Source organism: Thermobia domestica, chromosome 16 (assembly GCF_964235325.1).
Source record: "Thermobia domestica chromosome 16, izTheDome1.hap1.1, whole genome shotgun sequence".
Lineage (NCBI taxonomy): Eukaryota > Metazoa > Arthropoda > Insecta > Zygentoma > Lepismatidae > Thermobia > Thermobia domestica.
This window is the reverse complement of record NC_137469.1, coordinates 68,129,824-68,142,300: the sequence shown is the minus strand read 5'-3', so window position 1 is coordinate 68,142,300 and position 12,477 is coordinate 68,129,824. Positions and strand designations below refer to the sequence as shown.

At 34.5% G+C, this 12,477-nt stretch overlaps 1 protein-coding gene across 3 annotated transcripts in view; it reads left to right on the top strand.

Annotated features, from left to right (window-relative positions):
* The window catches only part of LOC145673133 (uncharacterized), a 175,633-nt gene extending 166,451 nt beyond the window's left edge, over window positions 1-9,182 (top strand). For 2 of the 3 annotated variants that reach the window (XM_081742540.1, XM_081742542.1), the window contains exon 6: window positions 7,943-9,182. In XM_081742540.1, coding sequence (XP_081598666.1) covers window positions 7,943-8,087 — 145 coding nt within the window. In that variant the 3' untranslated portion in view covers window positions 8,088-9,182. The remainder of the gene's footprint in view (window positions 1-7,942) is intronic. The other variant, XM_081742539.1, reaches the window with a different exon arrangement.
* The last annotated feature ends 3,295 nt before the right edge of the window (window positions 9,183-12,477 follow it).

The window sequence follows — 12,477 nt, the reverse complement described above, 5'->3', positions numbered from 1 at the left end:
CAGGCAAGATTTTGCCTCGCGGGGTTTTGGGCGGCGAGATTTTGGCCCGGCGAGATTTTAGCCCGCGAGGTTTCGGGCGGCGAGGTTTTGGCCACGTGAGGTTTCGGCCTGGCGAGATTTTGTCCCGCGAGGTTTTGGGCGGCGATGTTTCGGCCGCGAGATTTTGTCCGTATCCCATCCTTCCTATGCCTCGTCGTGTCGCAGCCGTTATGGATGATCATGGCGGCCATGTTTTATTATCACCTGAATGTTTTTGCTAGGTTTTCGCTACTCTATTACACATCGGACATTTCACACTTGTACTGCGACATTTGGGTGTCTGTCTGCCACATCTGGGCTTGCTACCTCCTCCCGATGTTGAAGTTTTAATTTTCAGAATTATAAAACATGAACTCTACAAAATATGGTGCAAAGTAAGTTAAATTTCATTCATCGCATTTTTTACGTGACTGCTGACATTTTGTTTGCGTTAGTGTAAAAAATCAACTTATAATTAATTATAATTATATCATACTAGCAGCGTTCACCCCGCTTCGCTGCGGTCACCCCGGAACGCAATAAACTTTGTTACTTAGATAATTTTTACTTTTTCGCTTTCAAGTGATATGATAAAAACCATAGAAGATTGCAGTAAATGTTAACATTATATCGCCTCTCATTTATGTTAACCCTCCCCGCTTCGCTGCGGTCACCCCGGAACGCAATAAACTTTGTTACTTAGATAATTTTTACTTTTTCGCTTTCAAGTGATATGATAAAAACCATAGTAGATTGCAGTAAATGTTAACATTATATCGCCTGTCATTTATGTTAACCCGCCGAGTGACACGGTCATGTGGGTTGCATATAAATACGTTTATTTTTACCTATGATGAACTAACAAAGGATTTGTACGTTATGGACACTTGAATGGTCAATTATCTCAAGACACTGGTAATTAAAAATTAAAGTGATATGATAAAAACCATCTAGGGTCCAAATCCTAATAACCCCCCAAAAATGAAAGAAATTGGTTCAGCCGTATTAGCGTGATGAGGGAACAAAGGATTTGTGCGTTCTCTTTTATATATAAGACTAGCAGCGTTCACCCCGCTTCGCTGCGGTCACCCCGGAACGCAATAAACTTTGTTACTTAGATAATTTTTACTTTTTCGCTTTCAAGTGATATGATAAAAACCATAGAAGATTGCAGTAAATCTTAACATTATATCGCCTGTCATTTATGTTAACCCGCCCCGCTTCGCTGCGGTCATCCCGGAAGTTTTCGCTTTCAAGTGATATGATAAAAACCATAGTAGATTGCAGTAAATGTTAACATTATATCGCCTGTCATTTATGTTAACCCGCCGAGTGACACGGTCATGCGGGTTGCATATAAATACGTTTGTTTTTACCTATGATGAACTAACAAAGGATTTGTACGTTATGGACACTTGAATGGTCAATTATCTCAAGACACTGGTAATTAAAAATTAAAGTGATATGATAAAAACCATCTAGGGTCCAAATCCTAATAACCCCCCAAAAATAAAAGAAATTGGTTCAGCCGTATTAGCGTGATGAGGGAACAAAGGATTTGTGCGTTCTCTTTTATATATAAGATAGATTCAATTTTCATTCGAGTTGCATCGCATTTCAATATGTGTAGGTAACAATTTGCAAAATGAAACCGTTTAATAAATAATGCTTTATATCTAGACTAATTACCTAATTACCATGTTCGCAGTACCTATATAGATACAATAATTATCTTGTACGAATTGTTACGTATGCATATATAGAATAGAAACTGTTCTCACTATGGTATCGTATTTGACCTTAAGAATAACTATTCGGAAAAAAAAAGAAGGCCGAACATGACACTACGACGGGTGCTGCCGGCTACATACTTATTGAGACCCATTGGCGATTGGCCAACAAATCATGACCTGTTGTAGCTACTCTGACTGCAGGGAAATCACAGAGCAAAAATGTTTTCCTTCATCAGATCATTGGCCTAAAATAATACATGTACATTGTTCTGAAATTAGATATATTTACATAATATTTTTTTAAAAAATATTTTCACATTAATCATTAAAAATATTTTCACATTAAAAAAAAAAAGTTGTCTGTATATGTCAATTTTAAACGGTCGTCTAGTAGAATTAATTTAAGATATCAATTTTGAGTACTGAAGGTCCTATGTGAAACAGTGGCGACATCAGCGATTATCGTAGCCATGTGATATTCAGGGGCTAAAACCCCCAAGTTTAAGAGATAGTTTTATATAGTTCATACTAATTAAACTAAATTTTGGTGGATGTAAGAAGTCCCTTGTCCCTCCCTCTCACTCCCCTGAAAAAAAAAAAGTGGAGTCCTTGTTACGCTATCAATTGCTGCCCATCAATTTCTAACTGAAGGGTAAAACGGAAAAGCTGGAGATATGAACGAGAATCAAGTCTTTCCGCTCGACTGTTGCTGCAGCCCGACAGCCACTATATTTCTTATGTTGCAACCTTCTGTATTCTATAGGGAATTGAGAACTAACTAATGTTGGTTTCCGTTCACGCAATTTCTCGCTTTTATTATTATTATTATTATTATTATTATTATTATTATTATTATTATTATTATTATTATTATTATTATTATTATTATTATTATTATTATTATTATTTCTTTTCTTACCGGGGTTCTTTACATCATATGACAATAACAAAAAAAAGCATTGTAAGTTAAGCTCTTTCGATTAATTTGCCTTCTCAGAGATACCAAAACAAAACCTGTTGATAATGCTCGAAGAGCATTACCACAACGAACTTCAAAAGAATTAATTTTCAATCAATAACTAATGAGAATGACGCAATAATTATTAAATTAATAACTGGTATTGATATTGAATCAATATTGGTATTGATCAACACCAATATCATCTCTCTATGACTTACGGTTCCCGAGATATCTTTTTTTAAATCTCTCGAAATTGGAATTTTTTGGCCAATATCTCGGGAACGGAAAGAGTGACACGAAAAATTCCATCATTTCTTTGAGATAGTTTTTGATGCTTTATCAAACGGAAGGCTCGAAATTGAAAAAAAAAATGCAAAAAAAAAAAAAGACAGATAGACACATACAAACATAGAAAATTCAATAATTCGTTGAACATCGCGAGAATTGGGAGTATATAGGGTAGAAATAATGAGAGTGAAAAAAAAAAAAGAGTTAAAATTCTCATATTTATAACAGAGTTCGGAGGAGAACCTAAAAGGTTAACACACTGTTTGCTGTGCATGAGTCTAACGTCCGTGTTCAATACACGAAGATCCACGTTTAATGTAGCCTTGTTCATGTCGCTGAAAGAAGGTGTTACACTTTACATAAAGAACCTAACTTTACATACTTTACTACAAAATACTTTAAAAGTTAGGAATGTCACAAACTGGGAATGGGAGGGATGATTTTGGATTTCTTTTTTTCACTAAGGCTTAATTTCATGTACAATTATTAAGCTAACAAAGTGGGGACAATATGGAGAAAGGAAACCTTGGGGTTACACTTGTTCAATGTCCTCTTACAGCATCACCCAGCTCGAAAAAAAGTATACACAAGTAACTATAGCTTAATAACTTACGACATGTCCAATGTTTTATCGTTGTGAATAAGGGCGTATTTACAGGGCCTGTCTCTGCTGATCCTGGGCAGCAAATTTGTTGGAGCAGCTTTTCTTTCACTCTTCAGTTCTGGAAATTACACAAATACGGCAGCAAACGTTGATATTGAGAGGGCGGAATTTTCTAATGACCCGGGGCGGCAAAAATGTTAAATACGGCCTAAGTGATAAGAAAACAAAATCATGCTACAGATCCTAACCTACGTTAGGCTAATCTATAACAAGCAGCAACGCAAATACGTTAGTTGTTGTCCGGGGCAAGAACTTTGCTTGGCGCCCCCTGGCCAACCAAACCAAAACGCTCCTCCAAATTTGCCCGATTTTGCGCCTTCCTAATCCGGCGCCCAGGGCACAAGTCCCGCTTGCCCCTCTAGTTACGTCACTGGCACCAAGAGTCATAATCTATACTCTTCTGGTGTTCCATATTTTTTCTTGGTTTATATCCAGCGATCTCTTCCAAAGTAGAACCTAATTCACCCCGAACTCATTCATATTGCTATCTTAGAGACACCTCGATCTTATTATCTGCATTATGTTAAGTGACATATGTTATCAGTGGCGTAGCGTCTATGGAAGCTACAGAATAAAGTATTAAAATTCTACATTATTATTAGTGTATTAGAGAAATGCCCAAAGATGAGAGAGTCATGCCAATCGAATGATCTCGATATCTCGCACCGTTCCCAAGATTTGAGCCTACTTCCGGTTGGAGGTTTTAATTCATGTATCATTAGTATTTTCTTTCTTCTTGCATGCGTTATGTAATAAGCAAATACGTAACATACACAATTAATTGTAACGTCAGTGATATGTGGTGTTTATTGGGCAAAACACTCCAAACAATAAAGATTCATCTTAGCCTGCGGAAAAGGTTATCCTTTGTTTTCCATTATCGTTTGCACATCAAACAAACGCCTGAGAGATATACAACCCCTATAAATAACAATGTTGTGTTGGAATGTATAACCCATAGGATATGATGCTTTACTTTTTAAAAATTACAACACTTCCAGTGCACCCCTAAAAAATTGTAATAAAGAAATAACAGCCATGTTTTTTAAATATTCAATTAGAACTGGACAATCTACATAAAATTTGGAATCGATCAGTGAAAACGGAACGTTTCAGCAGTTTGTTTTCGAAATCTCATTGTGGAAAGAATTGGAGACAAGCATATAAACTTTTCTTTGGGGACAAACATATAAACCTAACATTTTAATATATAGACTAGCTGAACCTGCGCTTTCTACACAATGCATCATTTACATATGAGCATGAATCTCCTTGTCATTCCTTACAACATCTGTACATGTCCCTTTACAGACACAAGTAAAGGACGTCTTGATAAAAATCGGCAAGAGGTATCATAAAGGAGAGAGTTTTTTTCGATTATTTTTGCAATATCTCGCACCGTTTACAAGATTGAGCCTACTTCCGATTGGATTCATGTATAATCAGTGTTTTCTTTCTTCTTGAATGCAGTATGTAGTAAGCAAACACATTACATACACAATTAATTATCATGCCAGTGATATATGGTGATCATTGGGCAAAACACTCCAAACAATAAAGATTCATCTTAGTCTAGAGAAATGGTTATCCTTCGTTTTTCATTATCATTTGGCCACAAAACGCCTGAGATATATACAACCTATGTATACAACAATGTTGTGTTGGAATGTATAACTCATAGGATACATTTTTAAAAAAATTCAACACCAAGTGTACTCCTAAAAATGTAATAAATAAATAACGGCCACGTTTTTTAAATATTCAATTAGAACTGGACAATGTACACAAAATTTGAAATCGACCAGCGAAACCGCCACGTTTCTAGCACTTGTGGTTTTCGAGATCTCATTGTCGAAAGGATTGGAGACAAACATATAAACATTGGAGGGAAACATTTTAATATATAAACTGGCTCAACCTGCTGTCTACCCAGCGTATCGTTCTGTTATGACCATGAATCTCCTACTCACTGTGCATGTCTCCTTACACAAGTAAAGGATACGAGACTCACAAAGGAAGTGAATTGCTATGTATAGATGTTGGAGTGAGTTTTTATCATATTTGTAGAAGTAACACGATATTTTTTTCTAATAAATCCATATCCGTCCGAGTATGCCTCATTGCGTCTCTTGAGGCCTCTGAAGTTGCAAGCATGCAATAGGTTTTGCCATTCACATTTAAGTAAAGCGCCTGCAATGTCCGTCAACCCGCCATACGTAACTCCTCTAGTGGTTGCCTAACATCGTAGTTTTGGCCTGCAACAATGTTAATCTTATGGGCTCAAAACAGCACCTAAAATGTTGAATAGAACAATAACGACACGGTTTTTGAAATTTTGAATAAGAACTGGACAATCTACACAAAATTTGGAATCGACCAGTGAAAACGGCACGATTCTAGCACTTGTGGTTTTCGAGATCTCATTGTCGAAAGGATTGGAGACAAACATATAAACTTAACATTTTAATATATAGACTAGCTGAACCTGAGCTCTCTACACAGCGCATCATTCGCATATGAGCATAAATATCATTCTCATTCCTCACAACATCTGTACATGTTCCTTTACAAACACAAGGGAAAGACGTCTTGATAAAAAAAAAAAAGAAGTCGGCAAGGCGTATCATAAAGAGGAGATTTTATCGATTATTTTTTTCTCAATATCTCGCACCGTTTGCAAGATTTGAGCCTAATTCCGGTTGGAGTTTCTAATTCATGCATGACCAGTGTTTTCTTTCTTCTTGCATGCAGTATGTAATAAGCAAATACATTACATACACAATTAATTATAATAGCTGTTATATATGGTGTTCATTGGGCAAAACACTCGAAAATAAAGATTCATCTTACACTGGTGAAATTGTTATTCTTCCTTTTTCTCCCAGCCCCCGAAAAGTGAACTTTGTGGTGGACAAACACCGTGTGCGTGGGTTTCCTCAGAGTTCTCCTGTTTTCTCCCACTTTCTTCATTCCACCATTTCATTCATTACTCATCATCACCGTCTCCTTTAGCCTAACTGGCATAATCGTGGGACGTAAGACTCAAAAATTTCATTTTTCTCCCTTTTTCATTATTTGGCCATGAAATAAACGCCTGAGACATATGCAACCCCTATATACAAATGGTGTTGGAATGTATAATCGTAGGATTTGATGCTTTAGTTTTTTTTTTTTTTTTTAATTTCAACGCTTCCAGTGTATCCTTAAAAATGTAATAAAGAAATAATGGCCATATTTTTTTCAATATTCAATTAGAACTGGACAATCTACGCAAAATTTCAAATCGATAAGTGAAAACGTCATATTTCTAGAGCCTGTAGTTTCCGAGATCTCATTGTCGAAAGGATTGACCACAAACATATAAACGTCCACAACATGTAGTTTAAAACAACTCAGAAGATGGAAGCACAATTCACGTGCATTGATTTTAGAGAAGGCTTATTAAAATACAAAGGCTTTGAACAATAATTTTAAAACATAAACTTTATGAAAAAGATCTAATTAACTAGTGTATTTAAAGTACACATACTCAAAATGTTTGTCTCTGTTAAACGTGAAATAAGACATAATCGTAAATGAAAGATTTGAAAGCCAAAGTTATTGGTTGGAGCTCAGTCGCTTTTAATTGCTATTGTAGCATTTTAATAGATAGATGGTCTAAAGATAAGATGTATATCAATCAATAGATTACATTAAGCTGAACAAAATGGCATACTTGAGGGTAAATTCTCATGCGTAGTTTTCGAGAAAAGTTAATTTTTATGGCACTAATGGCAATAAATGTACATCGTTCGTTGAAAATAATAATTGATAGTTCTTGCTGTACTGAAACAGATCGTTTATTTAGAAGCAAATTCTATTGTTGTTTGTGTTCTAACAGTGACACAAATAATACTAAAGCATAAACACATACTGTCTTCAACTTTAAATTTCCCACTTAAAAGTTATTGAGTTCCCTTAGCAGAATATCGTAGTGTATAGGAACTATACGTAAAATAAAATACTATTTACTTCTAATTCAAAGTTTTACAAGACACAAATCAATAATGAAAGATTTACATGTAATAAAATACTATTTACTTTTAATCCACTGTTTTAATATAGTAAAGATGCATTGGAAATTGATCATAATAATTTACATGTAATTTACTTTTACTTGATCATAATAATTTACTTTTAATCCAATGCTTTACTCTAGCAAAGATGCATCAGAAATGGATCATAATGATTTACATGTAATGAGATATTATGTAGTTCTAATTCAGTGTTTTATTACAGGAAAGAAGCTTCGGAAATGGATCATAATGAAAATGAAGTCGACAGTGATGCACCTGAAACGTACAGCAAAGACGAAGACGACCCTTCATCTCAAGAACAGTCCCAAGTAACGTTAAATCCTCCGCCATCTTCGAAATTAATGTAGCATTAGAGGGTGTGATGCAGCGGAATATCTGGTCAAATCGAAAATAAGAATGTGCTGATGTTAAGAAATGGTACACTAAACCATTATCAAGTGCGTAATAAAATGGGAATAATAGCCAAGTTTTGGTCGTAGAAGAGGTTTGTGCCAAAAATGGGAAATGAAGAAAAATAGCAAATCTACAGAGTGTGATGTTAGAAGTAGGTGTACAGTAGTGGCAGAATGACAAAGAAATATAATCTGCTAGTGAGAATGTGCCAATGTAAGAATATGCCCATAGGTTATTTCTTACATATGAGTGTCATAAAAATTCCATTAATTTGAATATATATATACATATAGGTTTTTAAAAAGTAAATAAACAAGCTCAATGGTCATATAAATCAAAAAAGTAAAAAAAATTAGTACGTCTGCAAATAGTGTGAATAGGATTTTGTTATGTTTTACACGTAGTGTTTTACAATGAAATGTATTATACGGTATGACTTGTAATGTGAGTGTTAAATCCCGATCCAGTGGTGTTATGCAATGACAGATACACAAGTGATGACCCTACAAGTTGACTATAATGTGATTATGACCAAAGTAAACAAAAAGAAACACTATGGTATTACTTGTACAGATTTTTTTCTACGTAAATAACTATGAATGTGTGTACATATGAGAATGTTGTGAGTGCGTGTGTTGTGTACATAGCTATGTGAAAAAGTGCTTTTTTATATATATAAAATTTCCTATGTTTATAGAACAATATATATATACAGTTTTAAAAGTTTTATAATTGCTAAATATTTTGAAGACTTTTATATAAGAAGAAATAATATATTAAATATCATATTTGTGTATACTGAATGTAATTTGCAATGACGATATATCTAAAATATTTGTGGAAGAATATCATATACCTAACACAGTAATGAAAGAAAATATTACAGTATAAATCAATGTCCAGAGGGAGACTATGTCCCATTAGTTACATGCTTTGTCAAAAAGCGTTATTGCATAATTTTTTCCAACTCAAAATGTTTCTGAATTTCTTTTTCTGTGTAAGAATAAATATAAGAGCAGGCCTCTTAATCAATAATATTTACTTTAATTAATAAGAAAACCAACACCTTCCTTTGTCTTCAGGAAAAGGGAGAGGCAGGAATCGAGCGGTGCTGTACGATCTCACTTAAAAGTGGATTCCCTCTTTTAAAAAAATATTTTCGCAATAATTTGCAATTACATGCTAATTGTTCTAGTTTGCCTAACAAAATCTGAAAACCTAATGCTAATTGGTTGCCTATTAACGTATAAACATAGTACGCCGATTGGTCTAGTTTTCCTAATAATTTCCAAATAAAATATGTCGATTGCTCTTGTCTGCGAAATAACTTGGAAATGCAGCCTGGCCATTGGTTTTGTTTCCCAAGTAACAAGAAGGATTACAGTATAGTGAATGTTCTGTTTCCCAATAACTTGCAAAAATAATATGCCGATTGCTCTAGATTTCGTAACAACTTGCAAATATACCGTACTGATTCTTTCTTTCAATAATTTGCAAAAACGGTATGTCAGTTACTCTAGTTGTCCCAAAACTTGAAAAAAGATATGTCAATTGCTCTTAATATCCTAATTAATAACTGACAAATTTTATGTTAATTTTATCAATAACTTGCAAAAAACAATGTGCCGATTAATTTAGTTTTCCAACAACTCACAAATGCAGTATATCTATTGGTTTCGTTTTCTAAGTAACTTAAAGAGCTACAGTATGCAGATTGTACTAGATTTCCTAATAACTTGCAAATGCAGTACGAAAATTGTTCTAGTTTTTCACAATAACTTCTTTATGTAGTATACTGGATGTTCTAATTCTCCCAATAACTTGCAAATATAGTGTGTTTATTGCTCTTGTTTCCCAAGTAATTTAAAGAACTGAAGCACACAGCTTGCTCTATATTTCCTAATTAACTTGTAAATATATTACTCTAGTTTTATCAACATCTTGCAAATGCAGTATGCTAATTCCGCTAAATTTTCCTGAACTTAAACATACAGTATACCAATGGCTGTACTTATTACAATAACTTGCAAAAAACAGTATGTCGCTTGATGTAGATTTCCCAATAGCATGCAAATACAACATGGCAATTGCTCTAGATTTTCCAAAACTCACAAATTTAAAATGGCAATTATTCTAAATTTTTCAATAACTTGCAAAAAAAATCCCTGTTGGTTTTGTTTCCCAAGTAACTTTATGAACCACAGTGTGATGATTGCCCAGTATCGTTCAGATACAGTATGATGGTAACTTTCCCCCCAATAATTTGCAGGGAAAATCAAACATTTAGTTTAACGTTCCACGTAATGAAATATTTAATTTAACGTTAGGCTAAAAGAGATAGATTATTAATGGAACTGAATGATTTGAAACAATTTGTGTAATTAGAATATGGAAGGAAAATGGAAAACCCACAGATACAATGTTGCCCGTCACAAACTCAGGTTTGGGATCGAACAAGGATTCCTCGCAACAGACGTGCGGTCTACCACGTGGTCTACCCCTGAGCATTCGTGTTCTAATAACTTGTACGAATATTGTATAACAATTTCTCTGTATTTGTAAATACAGTATGTGGATTGCCCTAATTTTTTTTCAAATAACTTTTAAATATACTGTAGTATGCTAAATGTTTTGGATTTCACAATAACTTACAAATATAATGCACCGATTATTGCAGTATTATCAGCAAATTGCAGAGATCGGATGCTTATAACTTACAGATCGGATGTGCCTAACCACACGAGAACTCCGTACGAACATTCAAGGACCATAAATTAAAAATATGCTTATTTGAAAAAAAATAATGGAAAAGTTAACGGATTAAAACTTAAGACAAAGAAAAATAAATTATTAAATTTAAGATTGTCAGAAGAAGAAGCGGTTAAAATTAAATTCAAAATTAATCAATTAAAATTAAAATGAAATATGACAATTTTCACTATTATATAATGAGGATCGTCCTGAGTTGTAAAAGTTAATTTAAAATTTAGTGGGTAAAATTAAATGCAACATTGTTTTAAATATAATTTCTACATTATAATCAGTGACGTATAGGCTACAGAGCTCCAGGCTTAGAGTGATAGAGTGGGGGTAGACAATTCACAACTCAACGACTGTCGCAATTCCATAACACGTTCTTTATATCATAGAGAAATATACATTTGTTTTCTCATTGTGTCTATAAGCACACTAACAGAAGCCTTAGCATATCTTGGCAATACTACACATAGAAACTTATCTTACAAAGCCATGCTATGACAATACAATAAATGTTTCGACCGAATGAGGAACAAGTCGTAGAACATTGTGGGACGTTTTGCATGACTCATAATGCAAATATCTTTTTTCAGAAAAGAGATTTTCAGGTTTTGCATACAATTTATGGTCAGGATCTTCAGCAGACCTAAATCGTAAGGAGTTGCTGCGGGGCTAAGAGTGGAAACACCTAAATTCGGTACTGATTATAGGCCTAATACAATAAAATGTACAACATCTGTTCAGTTAGAATATTTTTGTTCTCATAATCACGTTACTAATTATGATATGGAGGTCTGGAGTTATCCAGACTACGTGAGGTTTTTGCAATTTACGAGTCACATCAGCTGAATACCGGGATAGTGCATTCAAAATAGGAAGAACCTTCTTGTCTGATTCCTCGCCCACTTCTTTCCCAATTCTTGTCTATTCTAATGAAACCTATGCCATAGTTGTTATAAAAATAAATTACAATCGGTCAGCCAGTCTTTTTAGAGAAGTTCTCCAAATTAATTTCCTCTCTATTATAGCACCCCTAACGTCATATTTTAATGCTTGAAACAATGAGAAAAAGTCGGTTTTATAGAAGGCAAAAATCAGTCCATGATTTGGCACTTCTTCATCCAACTAAAGAGTTCCAATAGATATTCTGTGCCTTACATTTTTTAAAGATACACATGTCATTGAGGAGCTCCTTCGTGGCTAAGCGGTTAACGTACGCGCCCTTCACGTTGGAGACCAGTGTTCAATTCCCGGCGGGAGCTCATGTGGTTCGAATTCCACGTCCCGTCCCGTCTCATATAGTCTCGCTCCTGAAACTAAAAAGTCACCTCACCATGTCAATGTGCGACAAATGGTCTTCTTGAAATAGTCATAAAGCGCATTTTTCTTCCTTTTATTCCGTATCTTCTTCTACTAGAATAAAATGAAAGTAATTTTGGATACATAATTTACGTTTGGTACTGGTGAGGTGAGTTCTTAAAGTGATAATTTAACACACGCGTTTCACACGTTTATACCCTCTGTTCTACACGACTTTGTGTTGCGTGTCGGCAAAACTAATCCAAAGAAAATAATTATTCAGAAGGC